Source organism: Thamnophis sirtalis, unplaced genomic scaffold (genome assembly GCF_051295495.1).
Source record: "Thamnophis sirtalis isolate CommonGarterSnake01/CBP01778 unplaced genomic scaffold, rThaSir2_p1.2 scaffold_2, whole genome shotgun sequence".
In the NCBI taxonomy this organism is placed as follows: Eukaryota; Metazoa; Chordata; class Lepidosauria; order Squamata; family Natricidae; genus Thamnophis; species Thamnophis sirtalis.
Genome location: NW_028261382.1, coordinates 139,038,088 through 139,054,411, shown reverse-complemented (window position 1 = coordinate 139,054,411; position 16,324 = coordinate 139,038,088). Strand labels below are relative to the sequence as shown.

General features: G+C 36.5%; 1 protein-coding gene across 2 annotated transcripts; it reads left to right on the top strand.

Annotated features, from left to right (window-relative positions):
• The first annotated feature begins 163 nt into the window (after window positions 1–163).
• On the top strand, window positions 164–11,911 carry CHCHD7 (coiled-coil-helix-coiled-coil-helix domain containing 7). 2 transcript variants are annotated; one of them, XM_014055646.2, is made up of 4 exons: window positions 164–313; window positions 3,681–3,787; window positions 6,641–6,739; window positions 11,591–11,911. In XM_014055646.2, exons 2-4 carry the CDS (start codon window positions 3,737–3,739, stop codon window positions 11,693–11,695), a joined length of 255 nt encoding a protein of 84 aa, XP_013911121.1. In that variant the 5' UTR covers window positions 164–313; window positions 3,681–3,736; the 3' UTR covers window positions 11,696–11,911. The 2 variants fall into 2 exon arrangements, with proteins under 2 accessions (XP_013911121.1, XP_013911120.1); XM_014055645.2 differs by having other exon boundaries at window positions 220–545.
• Window positions 11,912–16,324: the final 4,413 nt, after the last annotated feature.

The following is a 16,324-nucleotide window of genomic DNA, read 5'->3' as shown; positions in this document are numbered from 1 at the left end:
CAGCTTCCTAGCCGCGCCCAGTCGGTGGCGCCTTTCGCGCTCACAGCTTGCCCCGTTGGTGGGTGTAAACGCCGCTCGGGATAGGCCGGGGAGGAACCGAGCAAAGATTGGCCAGTCTGCAGCGGCTTGCCGCTGCCTTTCAAAGAGCTTCGGCCGCCTCCATTGGCTCAAGGAGCTATCATTTTCTGCCGGGCTGCGGGACCAGAAATGGGTAGGCTGCGCCAGTTATAAGGTCGTTGCCCAAGCCGCTGACGTCTTTCGAATTCGAGACGAGCCTTCGGGCCGCGGGCTGAGTTTCCTCGTGGTAGCCGAGGTGAGTATCTGCTCCGGAGCGGCGTCGTGAGAGCGCGGTAGCTCGCCTGTGCTGTGTGGGCGCTTTTGCCCACGTAGGTAGTCCTCGCTAGAGCTACCTTTCTCGGGGCACCGCGGCGTCCGAGACAGACGCTGCCGACCGGCTCTGAAGAGTGAAGAATGTGGGGAAAGGAGCTTTGAAGAAAAAGGTGGCCGAAGCGGGCCTCGACCTCTTTACTCCCGGTCCGTTTCAGGTACTTGAAAGCTTTTGTCTCTTGTCGCGGTGATCCCGACTGTCTTAGATTAGCTTTTCTTTCGTGGGTGGTCCATAAACAGGCCGGAGTGACTTTAGTGGGGTCATTATCGCCATTCACCAAGATGCTGCAGGTTCCAGTCGGCTAAATTATATGGGAGGCCCCGGGAGCAGTTCAGTCTACGGAGACTCAATCTTCCGTCTACATTTTCTCCTGATTTGGGGTTCGGAATTAGCCTTTCTACACCCTCTCTTTTTCCTTCTTCAGTCGGTTTCTGTTGAGAATGGCGGTGTGTACGGAAAGTTGGATTCCGAAGCTCAGAGACAGCAGTTTCCTTTGTGTTTATAGACTTCTCGAAAGCTTTTCATTGAAAAGTATGCTACGGAAGGAACGTATTCATTTACTACATTTATGTTCCGCCCATTTTACTATCCAAGAAACTCTGGGAGGCTTATAATAAAAGCAAAGATGTAAAAGATATTAGAAACTATTAATAATTAACACGGGTGAATGAAACTAGGAACCAGTTTCTTCCATAAACTGCTATCATAGAAGAATACACAGGAATGTATACAACGATGGGAAGGGTTTTTTTTATACATCTTTACAACACAGTTGACCTTGTCAGATAGTGTTTGGTACCATTGACTTGTACCTCAACTAATCTTGAAAACATTAAACAAGGTTGAATCTATAAGTATATATACCTAGATTAGTGACTAATAGAAAATTCCAGGGCTGTAAATCCTAGAATAAGACCACTTCAATATACTGTTGTCTAGAAAATAACAGAAGTGTTGTTCACTCATTAGGGTTAAAGTAGACTCAATGAATCTGTATTGTATTCTTAAATAGTATTTGCCTTTGTCAAGTCTAACCAGAAAGGTCAGTGCCGAAACATATATAGACCTGAAAGAAAAGTGTTTTGGGGACTTTATTTTCAATGTTTGGACCACTTTGTTAGCTTACCAACTATTCACTTTTGCAACAGTTTTTGGAGGAATATGTTGCTATTTGCTATTACCATTTTTAAATCATTGGGAATATAGGCATTTCTCCTGTCTGCACAGAAATTTAATAGAATGGGCATCCATTTCACAGAACTCAGTCTGTATATATTTCCACCAAGGAGGAAACATTTAATAAAGGATTCATTTTCTAATATAAGATGTAGGAATAGAATACAAAGTGCTTTAGCCTGAGTCTGACACAAAAAGAAAAACTATTTTGTGGTGGTAGAAACACTGTAAACGTAATATATCTTATATTTCAAAAAAAGAAGTTACACATATTTTAGAGTTCACAAGGCTATCATTTAGTTGTTAGTATATTTAGTAGTTCTATTTTGTAACATTTAAAGAAAATACAGAGATTTAAAAACAAGCTGTAAGTATTTCAGCAATCTGTCAGTAAGCCATCTTGAATTTAGGATTAGCCTGCAAATTTAACATAAATTGTTAACTGAATAAGTAAAAGTCTAGTTTGTATAGCTATACTGTATACTGCTTTATCATAAAAAATTCTTTAAAAGCACAATTTATTTTTTTTAAAAACCATAACCAGTGTCCAAAATACATGAATGTCTCCTTATTTTGAAATGAAGATATGACCAATCAGCAGTTAAATGTTATAAGAATCATAAGGATTGAGGTAGTAGATCCCTAAAGTCAACTTCCAGATGGTTTTTTTTGGAGGATTTGTTATGTTGAGTTGAATTATATTATGTTATCTGAGTTGTCAAGTTGTTATATATGTTGTCCCATTTCAAGAGTGCTGTATTGTCAGGCTCAAGCAAGCAGGTCCATATGTGAAAGTTCAAAACTACTGATTTATTTCTCAAGCCTATGCACTCTCAAACAAAAGGTTTGCACCTGGATAAAATTAGATAAGAGTCAACTGCATTCAAGGGGGTAGGACTTTGTCCTCTTGTGACTATGTAAAAACTCTATAAACTGATACCCTGTGCAATTCCTCCCTTGACTCTGCTTATACCATGTATAGGAATCTGGTAGTAGATGTTCAGATTAACAAATTTTATTGAAAATTATAATCTTTTGTGTATTTCTGAATTTTGGCTGCTAACATGGCTCTCCTGCAACATGAATGTACGAAATTTTCAAAAAGTGTAATTTAGATACTAAAGCTTGGAAAATTTCTTACTGCTTTGCATTTCAATGATCAAATTATAATTTGCTGCATTTTAGTTAAGCCAGTAATTATATACAGCAGAAGAAAAGCCAGCCACAATTGATTTGATCTGGAAATTATCCTCATTGTGCTTTGCCTTTCCTTTAATTGTCACTGAAAACCCATTCTGTAAGAAATAGTAGATAGAGTGACAGGAAACATCAGCTAAGAAAGTTTGCTCTTTTTAAAATTAATTCTCGGGGATTATAATAAGAAATCCAGAATTTTTTTCGATAATATCTATTACAATAGATGCTTTATTTCATAGCTTTTAAGACTATTAGCCAAAGATCCCAATTAATGCTGTGTAGAAACAATAGGCCTTGTATTGCGCCTTCCATGCCATGGTTATACAAATATATTCAAATGACCTGAACCCCCAAAAGACCTAGCTCCAACATCTTGCCACACTCTGATACCCATATTCTGTGGAAAATTGTAAATTCCTTACTTTAGGATGGGAAAAATATATATTTCTTCTTTATATTTCTTTCAGAAATATACCAGTGCAAATTTTCTGAATCAGATCTGTCTGTGAAATATGCTTGACTTCAGTCAACTTTGGCAGTTTCAAAGTTATATCATATTTGTTTTACAATATATATTTTTTTTAAAAATGTCACCTATTGCCATTCTTTTCCAATTTTTAGGTAAAAAGTATTTTTCAGAACTTTGTGCTTTTTTTCCAAAGTAATGTTAAACCTCATAAAACCAGAATCTAAAAAATAATAATATTGAACATACTAATACATAATATGCTTAATGAACATGATGTTGATGTTAATTTTCATACTCATTTGCAAGCAAAAAAAAAATTCTTATTCAAAATTTTCTACAAAACCTTTACTTTCTTTCCTTAAAATATTATTTACAAATCCCTAGGGAAAAGTATTAAATTTTTGTCAGACAAAAGCTGTCCTGACACGTTGAAATTGTCTTTTTTTTTAGCTGCTGCCTTAAAAGAAAAAAACCACACACAGAAAAAACAATACAATACTGACTTTATGTCCCAAAAACGCCGATTGCAGGATCATGACATTAATCCATGTTTAGTGGTAAGTTGAGTTCTTATAAATGGACATTATGAGTTTTTAATTTATTTTTCTGAAGTAGCTTTACATAAGAATGTACAAAATACTGCAAACATAACAGTTGACTCTGGATAGTTTGTGTCCAAACAGAGACATATATTCTAGATATCTTAGTTTATATGTAGAATGAAATTGGGCTGTGTTCTTTATTAAGATTGGTCTAGCTAAGCATGATTCAGAGAAGGGCTGAGAGTTTTTTTTTAAATAGTCTGAAGCAGAGATGGATTGCTGCTGGTTCAGCCAAACCGGTAGTGTCCCAGAGCAGCTGAGAGCGAACCTGTACAGTGGCTATTTGGGCCCTTATGGCAAAAGGCGAATTGCACCTGCGCGCACAGCATGCAGCGCCTGCACAAACCCTGGCAATCATCTGGTTGTCACAGGGGTGGTGGATTGCGCATTCATGCACAGCATGAGTCAGACACGCACACAAACGGAATACGTGTACACACGATCAGCGAACCACTAGTGAAGGTGAGTGCAGCCTACCACTGGTCTGAAGGGATTTTCTTGGCAACAGCTTGTGAAGACCTAATCAGTGGCAGTTGAAGAGATGCCAGAATGGAAAGGACAAGTTGTACTGAGAAATCAAGGATAGCAGGAAAAGGAAGGTAAAAAGTTGGGAAGATTGGAATGGTAGGCAGGTGGGATATAAACCACACTATATTATGCATTGGGATAGCAGACAGACCAGAACATTGATGGCTGATATTGAGGGGATCTTGTAACTACTAATAAGTTCTGGGTTTACTTCTGTTGAATTGCAAAATCATAATGGTTTGGAAAACCTCTGAACTTTAGTAGTTTGAAACAAAACATTTCTTATTGTTGACTTGCCCTCCTGAACAGCATTTTCTCAGAGATACTTACAGTGCACACACTCTTTGTATTCTAGATTTGGCTCTGTTCTGATGCCTATAGTACAAGTGCAAATACCTTAATAACTATTATTATACCTTAATAACTATTATTAATTCCTTAATAACATTAACGACTATTATTATAATCTAATAATAACTAATATCTGAATTCTATAATGTTTTGTTACTTGTAATGCAACCATAAAACAACTATAAAAGGAGTGGACAGCAATAATTAATTAAATTAAAATTTAATATTTTTTTTAAAAAATGTGCTGATGTAAGGCTTTTTTGAAGTTTTCATTTGCTACTAAACTAGTTTTGAAGTCTAAGGATTTGTTTTGAAATGTTTAAGAAATATTTCTGAATTCAAAAATTTCTAACTTTTGAAAAAATAAACATTTAATATAAGAACATCCTGCTGAATACAGATATAATTCAAAATCTATGTTTGAATGCTTATCTACTCACTTGTTATAATATTGTATTTTATTATAGATGTTCTTTGGTTTAAGTCTTATATTCATTGTTTTTTCTGTCACATATAGATTGTATATAGCAGTTCTACTACTATTGGCTATTTTACCTGGATTATGACTAATAAACTGATTTTATATAATACAATTCAAGATCCATTATTTTCCTTTGATTTAGTTTTTCAAGATACGTTAGCACAAAGATTAACCCTTTGCAGAACAAGTAAAAATATAATTATCCATACATACCTGTTGTGACTCAGCAGAAGTCTCCTGTGAGTCTTTTCGGGATGCAAGATTAACAATGCAGCTGGGGCTCATTAGTGGCATCTAGGATGGATGGTGCCACGCCCTGGTTGCAGGAGTCAACGTTCATTCATTTGTTCATCATTCATCGGTCATGGTTTGTTTGTGAGAGACACTTGGAGAAGTGATTTGCTTTCTGTAACCCTGATTCAAGGAGACACTTGGAGAAGTGAATTGTTTTGTAAGAGTTTTGTTTTGTATTCTGTTATCCTCTGGTCAGAGACTTGATTTATGTTTATTTTTGGGCTCGCAGCCAGTCTGAGCTGAGAACTGATAAAGTTCTTCCCTTTTACGTTTGTCTGCCTGTCGTCTGTTAACGAGCGAAGGAGGGACTGAACACATACCTACCTATAAAGAACTTATTTCTTGATAATAGAATATTGATTACATCTAACAACCTCTATATCTTTTTAAAGAATAGTTTTATTAATTTTTTTGAAGTTATGAATATAATGTTTTTATTGGCTATTGTAATCTATAATTTAACAACTTAAAATCTTTTAAAAATATTTATACAAAACTTGAACTGTCTTGTATATATCCAAATAAAACATGGGCTCTTCAGTGCTATTATGGTTCTGTTTTTCAGCAAGAAGTATTCTGTGTTTCTTTCCTTTCTCTTCTAATAATCTCTATGACAGAAGCTTTGCTGATGCTTTTGCTTGGTTTTGCAAAGAAGTACCATTTCCTGAATTCACCTTGCCTTATTTTCTCTCTGTCTCAACTCCTTTCTATGAACTGAGAAGTAATTCAGTTGAAGATGTAGTTTCTTTCTATATTTTAATTGTGATTTGGGGTTCTAGTATATCTTTTAGTTTATCAGTTATATTTTAGTTTTAAAAAGCCAAAGAGTTTGCATCCTTATCAACTTTGGTTACATTTCTTGGTAATAATATTTTTTTGTTGGAAGAATTTTAAGATACCTATTATCTTAATAGTTACAAAACTAGATTTAACTTTTACCCTAAACTTAGTTTTAAAGTCTTAGATTAATACTTTGAGAAACAGATAGTAACACTGTTTTTAAGTAGGATTTTATTCTAACATAATTATTTGTAAGATCACAGCCTTATTGTTTAGTTGCCTTTCAATGAATGAAGATGGCAAATTGTGCCATCTTCGAAACTGAGGAAATCAACTATTAGATTTTTAATATTTTATTTCCTTTCATATTCAAGGAAAGCGATGCTTCCAGAAAGTGTTTGGAAGTGAATCAATCCGATAAGGATATGTGTGCAATTTATTTTTTAAAGTACAAAAGTTGCCGAAAATTTTGGGTAAGTAGATTTGAAAGGCTTTTAAATAAACTTTTTCAGGGAAGCAAACAGAAATAAAGCTTTAACCTGTCTCTTATCTATTTCTGTTTCTATATTTTTTTTAAAAAAACTGGCAATATTAAAGGGTCAGATTATTTATTGCATCATTTATATGAATTTATATTACATCTCTGAGCCCTTCATAGCCACAGAATCTAACAAAATATCAGTTCAGATTAAAATTTAAATAGTAAAAATTAAGATAAATTAAATACACATTCATTATACACAACAAATTAAAATAACCAAGTAAACAATTTCCAAGTATTCAGGAGAAAATGAATAGTTTTCACTGTCATACTAAATGTTGACATCGTTTGGTTCTTTGAACCTCCGGGGCAAACTAGTCTATAGACACAGGGTACTTTTAATAAGACTTATCTCCATGCTCACTTCTCATTGTCACTGGAATCTAAAGTATCTCATTCTGGGTTGAATGCATCAGAACGGGCATATTCTGTTTGGAGAAGGTGGCCCGGAAGATAAAGAACTATAGAGTAAAACCATCAATTAGAACAAATTGCCAACCAATGCACTGCCTGCAATATATCTGAGATGCTGCTGACCTGGCTTTCAAAAATCAGTAAGTGAATTACTACATTCCGTACCAATGAACATTTCCAGGAAGCTTTTAAAAGAAAGCTTATAGAATGTGCTGCAACAATTCAATCTTAAATTGATAAGAGTGTGTGTAACTGTTGCTTGTGCTGGCTGATCCCAAAAGGGCTGCAGTTTCTCCATTAGATGAAACTGGACAGGGGCTCTCCTTACCCATCCTTTATTTACCAAGCAACCAGATTGATTTATTAATTTTTTGATTTGATTTGATTTAAACAGCCATCCATTTCACAACAGTGAATCAGATTCTGTAAACATGAGAAAATCTTGGAAGTTGCAGCTGCTTTATCATGTAAAAGGAGAAGAGTTGATGTAGGGGGATAGTTTTTGAATGAACAGTATTTACCGTATATACTCGAGTATAAGCCGACCCGAATATAAGCCGAGGCACCTAATTTTACCCCAAAAAGCTGGAAAAGTTATTGACTCGAGTATAAGCCTAGGGTGGGAAATGCAGCAGCTACCAGTAAATTTCAAAAATAAAAATAGATACCAATAATGTTTTTGAATAAATAAATATTATTTATTTATAAATAAATAACTAGCTCTGTAAGTGGAAAAGAGGGTCAATAAAAACCCTTTTTTTAGAAAATCCCCACTCCTGTGCACACACTTCTTCTTTCTTTCTTCCTTCCCTCCTCTGGATTCAATGGGATTTTTAGAAAATCCACACTCCTGTGCACACATTCCCTCTTTCTTTCTCTCTTCTTTATAGCTAAATTTGATACCATTAAAAATTAAATAGGATTAAAATCTGTGGTTTATAATTTACCAGTTGTGTCCACCCCACTCCTTTCACCAGCGTTAGCCCGCTGCACCAAGGGGGGCACGTAAGAGGAAGGGGAAAATACAAGAGTGCACGCGGCAACCTCGACGTCTAAGTGGGCAAGTTCACAGCATGCGCGCCCGCATGTCTGAGACAGGGCATAAAAAGGGGAAAAAAGGCTGATTGGACCCAGCTCTGTTTGGGGCGCAGGCGTGGCGCGGCAGCAGTTTTTCAGGCTGCTCCCAGATGGGAAGGGAGGGGGATTGTAAACCCCTTCTACACCCTGGTTCCTCCTCTTCCAGAGTTCAGGCTCTCTTTCTTTCTTTTTTTCTTTCTTTGAAAGAGAAGCCCAAATTAGCCAAAGGGGGGAAAGCGAGCGAGCAAGGGACCCCAGGAAACTAGACTCGCTTGGCTGGACTACGTACGCTCCTTGGCTTAGTTGCTTTCCACGCGCCTGTTAATATATTCACGGAAACAAACCGCGGCAGTTTTCCCCAAGGGCAATGCCGAAGAGCAGAGCCCGGAGAGAAACCAAGGAAGTCACGGAGGGCATTTGCCACTTTCTCTAGAAGGTGATACGAGCTTCCCTTTCGAATGGGAAGGGACGGGGGGTTGGCTGGGCTCTTCCCAGCAGGAAAGGGGGTTGTTTGAAACATTGGGACCGGGGGAGGGGTTGGTTTTGTTTTGTTTTGAAAGGAAATCTCAACCTGTTACAATCGTCCTTCCCATATGAGCCGAGGAGGACAGCGGCGAAAAGTTTTCTCCAACATTTAGGGGAAAGTCGCGAGCAGCATTGCCCTCACAACTGAGGGGAATAACGCCTTTCCACTGGGGATCGTGGCCACCTTTCAGAAACTGAGCGCAGAGGGGTTTTTATACGAAGAAAGGAACTGCAAACAGTAAACGTGACGGCCCCAAGGAAAGGAGAGGCTGAGCCACGGGAACGAAAAGAAAAAGGGAGGGGGGAAAAACCCGCCCTCTTCCCCTTCCAGGTTTTCTTAAAAAGCAGGCAGCGCTCCTTGGCCGCAGGGCTTCACAGGGACCTTTCCCCCTCCCACTGCTTCGCTCGCTCGCTTTCCCCCCTTTGGCTAATTTGGGCTTCTCTTTCAAGAAAGAAAGAAAGAGAGCCTGAACTCTGGAAGAAAAGGAGCCAGGGTGTGGAAGGGGTTTACAATCCCCCTCCCTTCCCATCTGGGAGCAGCCTGAAAAAACTGCTGGGAGGTATGTGGTTCCTAGGTCAGCGGCCCCAAGGAAAGGAGAGGCTGAGCCACGGGAACGAAAAGAAAAAGGGAGGGGGGAAAACCCGCCCTCTTCCCCTTCCAGGTTTTCTTAAAAAGCAGGCAGCGCTCCTTGGCCGCAGGGCTTCACAGGGACCTTTCCCCCTCCCACTGCTTCGCTCGCTCGCTCGCTTTCCCCCCTTTGGCTAATTTGGGCTTCTCTTTCAAAGAAAGAAAGAAAGAGAGCCCGAACTCTGGAAGAGGAGGAGCCAGGGTGTGGAAGGGGTTTACAATCCCCCTCCCTTCCCATCTGGGAGCAGCCTGAAAAAACTGCTGGGAGGTATGCGGTTCCTAGGTCAGCGGCGCGTGGGATCAAACTAGGAAGAAACTGGAGGTGGGGGGGAGCAGTTCGAGAGACTATGGAGAATATGGACTTCAGAGGCGGACCAGAAAGAGGTCCTGACAAAGATCCGAGGCTGAATTCGGCAGTGTTTATGGATCAGGGTCAGCCCCACCAGCTGGCGACAGGAGAGCAGAGAGGAGCGGACGGAGCAGAAGCAGCCCCAGGGCTCCGCTGCCGCTCCCCGCATTTTCTGGACGGGGATCCCTTGGAGAGGGGATTCCTTCCTGCGAGACCCTGTCCAGAAAATGCAGCGGAGCCCCAGGGCTGCTTCTTCTGTGTCTGCTGGACTGTGGGGCTTGGAAGGGGGCGGGAAGAGCGGCGGGGCTGGCGGTGGCAGGCTGGTTCGCCTCCTCCTCCTCCAACAGGCAACAGCACTGCCGGATCCAGTTGTAGACTCGAGTATAAGCCGAGGCGGCTTTTTTCAGCCCAAAAAGTGGGCTGAAAAACTCGGCTTATACTCGAGTATATACGGTAATACTTTACTCATATTTAACTTTATATTATTTTATGCCACCCAGTCTCCAGATACAGTGAATGATACCGACCACTTTTCAGCTTTGCCCATGTAATTGTAAATATGTAATATATGTAAATGCAATCAATTTCATTGTATAAATGTTGTACAATGACAGCTATACTATACTCTAATTAGATATTTATCTTAATACCTCAACCTAATCAATGAATCACCTGCTTAGTGATTTCTTATAGAAGTTAAATCACATGGGGAAAATGCACAGCCTATGGTATCCTATAAAAATGACTAGAGATTTGACTGCTTACCACTACCACCCATTTCTCATAGAGGATGGATCAGAACAAACACATTCTTTATATCCAGGTCTTAAAAGATAAATGATGGGTAGGAGTATCCCAGTGCTTTAAAATATGCATACCTACTAAAAAACAACAACCAAAGGAAGTGAGAGAATCTCATTAATTTTAGTTCTGGTGAATTAATGCTTTGAGACCATTCTTGAATATGTCCATCACATGCTCTCAGAAGTCCAAATATGGCCACTTGCCCAGGGAGGTTGTCTTTCCTTCACTTAATATTACGGGTGAAAGCATTCATTTATTCCCATGTGAAAAAACCTAGTTGTGCATACTGTGATGATATACCAATCTGTTCAATTAAAATCTACCGAACTATATCCCTTTTTATAAAAAAAAATGACTCTTCTGGTAGATTATTGACATTGAGCCTCTAGGCCTAACCACATTGTGGCTTCATTCTAGTAGTGTCCATGTATATAGATCAGTGTCTATGCATATAAAAAGAGAGTCAAAGCATGATGTTCTCTGTATAGTTCTATCATGTGCAAACTCTCCTGACTCACATTTCTATGAATGGCCAAGTTCCATCTCCAAACTATTGAGTGATGACTGTATCTTAAACAGAGTGATTTATCTCATACTAATGTTGAAACAGTATTTCAAAAATAAGTACTCTAAATCAGTGTTTTTCAACCACTGTGCCGCGGCACACTAGTGTGCCGTGACATAGTGTAAGGTGTGCCGTGGGAAAATTACTTTATATATAGTCAATATAGGCACAGAGTTAAATTTTTTAAACATTTTCTAATGGTGGTGTGCCTCGTGATTTTTTTCATGAAAAAAGTGTGCCTTTGCACAAAAAAGGTTGAAAAACACTGCTCTAAATGACAGTGTTAACATTTATTTTAATGGAGCAAGACTTTTCCAACTATAGCAAGTAGTTTGATTTGCTACTAAATATGTAAATTTATTAAATATTTGTTGATGCAAAATGGATTTAATCATAGTGTGTTATTTGTTTTTATTTCTAGCATGGGATTATGATGCAGAGAAAACAAGATGGAATAAAACCAAATATGCCTGTAGAAGAAGAAAGAAAGAGAATCTTAGCTTCGTTGGGAAGAGCACCATATTGACCATACAGTTTTATTAATATAGAATGTAATGCTTTTACGATAAAGTGTGCTTTATTATATTTTAAAAGGTAGTTTCTGGATAGCTGCATTGCCACTCCCTTGTACTGTATTTTTTACAAAAAACAAAGAACCCTGAAACTTTAAATGTCTAAAGAATGAAGTGCATTCTTACATGGGAAAAACTTGCAGAAATAAAAAAGGTTTTGATTTGATAAATTTGTGTTTTTTTTATTTATTGTACTACATAATGTCATATACATGGATAAAGGATTTCAAATGAATTACAGATAATATAAAACTAGTTTTTAAATGAAGTAGTTGAAAATATATTCTCATAGATTTTATTTCTCAAGAAAAGGCAAAAGGTGACTCATTTTAGATCAGTGTATCAGTTTAAGTAAAACTTAATATCCTGTTATCTTAAAAATTATTACTTTAATGATATTCTTCACTGTAATGCTGATAGTTATCAATCTATAGATATTTTCACCTTTAACCTCAAGTTTGCCAATTCAGTGGTATTAACTAACATTTTTATTAATATATTAAGTTTGGTATACATCAGGAGTTTCCTAGAAAAGGTGCTATGTAGTATTTTCAAAAAGTTCAGTAAGAACTGGACACTTTCCACATGTCCAGCAGACATCAGCTTGTAATTTATATATATAAATGAATTTATATATATAAATGAATTTATATATATAAATGAATTTATATATATAAATGAATTTATATATATAAATGAATTTATATATATAAATGAATTTATATATATATATAAATTTATATATATATATATATATATATATATATATATATATATATATATATATATATATATATATATATATATATATATTTCAGTATTGATGAAATCAAGAATCATTAAATTTATATGAAGCACATTTAGGGTCAAGATATCACAGCATTCATAGTTTTATATCTGTTGCATGATACCTTTAAAAATAGCTCACTAAATGTATTAATTTTGGCAATAATTTTCTTCCCTCAAAATGTTATTTATGAACCTCTTTTGGCCTTTATTTTTAATTTTTAATAAAATATTTTTAATTACATTTTAATTTTTTTAAAAAATAAAAAAATGTTCAACTGAATAGTATTTACATGTATTTTGATATACTTGTAAAGTTCTTGAGAAACATTTCAACTTGCTGGTTAAACTCCCTTGTTCATCTCTTGCTTATAGGATATTATTTGAACATTATGAGGAAAGTCTGCAAAGAACAGCCAGGTCAGCTGGGACGTACTTGTTAAAGGGTATGTTGTATAGAAGACTTAAATCAAACACTGTCTGAGTTACACAAATAATTAAAATGAATAGATTTATACATATCCTTCTGTATAAACCTTTGTATCTGAACCATATTTAATTTTTTGAAAGGAAAGGGTGTTCCAGCAGATTTAATCTTGTGAATTATTTCAGCTGATGTTTTCATTCCTACTTTTATTTGTACTGCACTTGTGTTGAAACAAGAATTTTAAGTGTGATACATATGTCTTATGATTCTTTTTAAAAATGGTTTTTTGATGCTGAGTTGAAACAGTTCTCCATTATTCCTAGGCAGCTATACTGAAATTAGAATGTGAAAAATTAACAGCAACATTTCAGACAATACATAACTTTTCCCATATTTAGTACAATTATTAAATAAACAATTGTTTATTACTGTATCTTAATCCTGAACTCAACTAATGTGGGTCATGTGTCATCACAAAAGTTTGGATTTTACATTTATGTTTTCTGCCCCTGTTTAACTGTTGAATCTTCAATTTTTCAAAATGGCATTATATAGAATTGGATTACAGAGAATTAAGGATGAAAAGTGACTAGAGGGAGGTGACAAGTTATCAACTATTCTTAGAATGTCTGCAAAATAAGTACTGATGTGAAATTGTTGGTTGGCTTGATCTTTTAAAATACTCCATTGCGGATTTTTCAGAATCCACAAATATTCATAAATAGTTTAATTGTTTTTTACGATATCCTTCACTCCCAAGATAGTATTTTTTCAGGTCTGGTGGATGAAATGGGTCTATTTAGTTCTATGAATATACTGGATATATGAAGCGTTAAGATTACAGATAGAGAAGATATGAGATTTTTCAAAAACCTGAGGATGTCATTTACAAAAAGATCAAGATTTGTTCTCTATTACTATATTACAAGACATACGCTACTGTGAAATGAATTTAAGATACAGAAAAACAAAAACTGACAATCTTGGAAAATAATGCATTTTAATCAATTAACTAAAGAGCTGATATGCATCTCTTCAGATATAGAAACAAACTAGATGGATTTATTTGAAATACTGTAATTTGAATTTCTGCATGAGTAGGGAGATTTTATGACACAATTATTATATTAATGTATTATTAATATAAATATATTATTTGCCTGTTCATGATCTTAGAAAGAATTTGGATTGATTAAGTCTTTCAAGTACAAAAACATGGCTCGATCCTTTTTTCTAGAATAAATCGTTATTGGTAATTATATTTGTCTTCTAGATAATTAAGGTAATTTCAGATGCTATTAGAAATATGACTGTTATATTGATGTATGTAATACATTGGGAAAAATAGTAAGGCGTGTACACAGCATTGTTGATGTTTAAATTACTAAACTAAAAAAGCATTTATAAAGTTTACTACAACTCAAGTTGCTTTGATGCCCGTTTAACAACTAGGTAATATTCCTAAATGCTAAATAAGATTGGCCTGGTTATAATTGATGGAAGGTCTTTATGGAATACAAGGGCTGTAGAATTGAGATTGGTAGGAAAAAATAGAATAGATCCCCCCCCCCCCATTTCTATATTTTTGTAAAGAAAACTGCATGAGTTTTCTGGAATTGACCTTAACAGAAAACACTGTTTTTTACTTGATGACTATCCTAGGATGCAACAATTTGTTATAGAGAAATACCTGAAAAGGTCTATTAATCTATTTGTGTACTATACATTAAAATATATTTTTTATTTTTCAAGCCATTAGTCATGAAGTTACACTTTTACAGTATACAGTGAGGTAAATTATTCTAAAATTATTGAAAATTTGTAGGTGAGGATGTGGATGAAATTGTCTTTTTAATGTACATAATCCCAAGTCATTGTGAATTGGACAGCTATATAAATTTGTTTTAATAAAACAAAGTCTCAGTAGCTCCTATTTCCTGGCAAGTTTTAAGATTAAAAACAATTTAGAAAATAAGAAATGTCATTAGACTTATGAATACACACACACACACACACACACACTCACTCACTCTCTCACTCTCTCTCTCTCTTTTCATTCTTCCATCTTTTCCTGGTTTCTGAAGCTGCAATACTTCCTTTTATTGCCAATCACATGCTTCTAATTAAAGGAGTTTAGATTTTTGTTCTCTAGTAGTAGTAACATGCATTTAGTAAACTAGAGAAACTTAAAATTGTCAATAACTCCACTGCCTCCAGTGGGCCAGGTCACATTTACAGTGTCATTTCAGAAAAAAAATATTGCAAAATATATTTTTTTCAAAACAATTGATTTATTGCTAAATAAATCTTATTTCTTTTATTAATGTGCTTCCCTGTAGCAAATCAACTATGTTACCTAGTGAAATTCCACATCTGAGAATAGACTATTATCACTTTCATTCTAGAGCAGGGCTGTCAAACTCCTAGCCCATGGATTGGATGCGTTATGCTCTGGCCATGCCCATGTCCGGATTAGGAAAGGAGAAAAATGCCCCAATATGTCACATGGCATAGTCACTCTTCACTGTGTGTGGGTCCTCGCTTGCACATGCGCAGTCTCTGCTCTAAGTTGCCTGCTTAAGCTGCCTTCCCATGCGATGCATGTCTGTTGTGCGCCAACTGAGTGGCCCTGATCTGCCTTCTCCTGCCTACAGGTAAGCCTGCGACTTGTGCTAATCCCCCATTGTCCTCGGAGCTTGCTGCCCCTCCTCCCCAGCATCCCTGGGCTCGCCCTGGGGCCTCTGCCTGCTCACCTTGGTTGGGTTGGGGAATGCGCCATTCCCCGGCTCTGGCCTTTCCGCAGAACCTCCACCTAGTGACACCAATTCCCTAGTGTTTTGGATTTAGCTTTGTTTAGGATGTTCAGTTTCCCAGTGAAAAGTCTTGTGTCTGTCTGTCCTACATAAACATTGTCTGTTACAATGTTTACACTGTATATTGTAGATGACTCCTATTTTGTTGCCTCGGGCTGTTGTCTCTTTTGCTTTATTTAAGATGTTTTGAAAGGTTTTAGTTACTTTGTGTGCTACTATGATGCCATGTTGTTGTAACAGTGTGTTGATTGTAAGATGTGAATTCCTGAAAGCTTGGAATTAAAACAGATCAGCCACCAATTGATACATAGAAATAAATCATATTTACACAATATGCAAAAGAGACAATAAAAAACTTAAACAAAAAGACCAGAACACATTCATTCTCTCCAACAGCCAACACCGAAATAAGTAGCAGTTAAGACCAGGCAAATAATTAATAAACCTTAACTGGTTTCTTGGCATAAATTGATCATGTGATGGTCATTTTACTATGCATTTATATGAAATAACTTTACCAGCTACGGCAGCGATGGTAAATTTGCAGCCCACGGGCC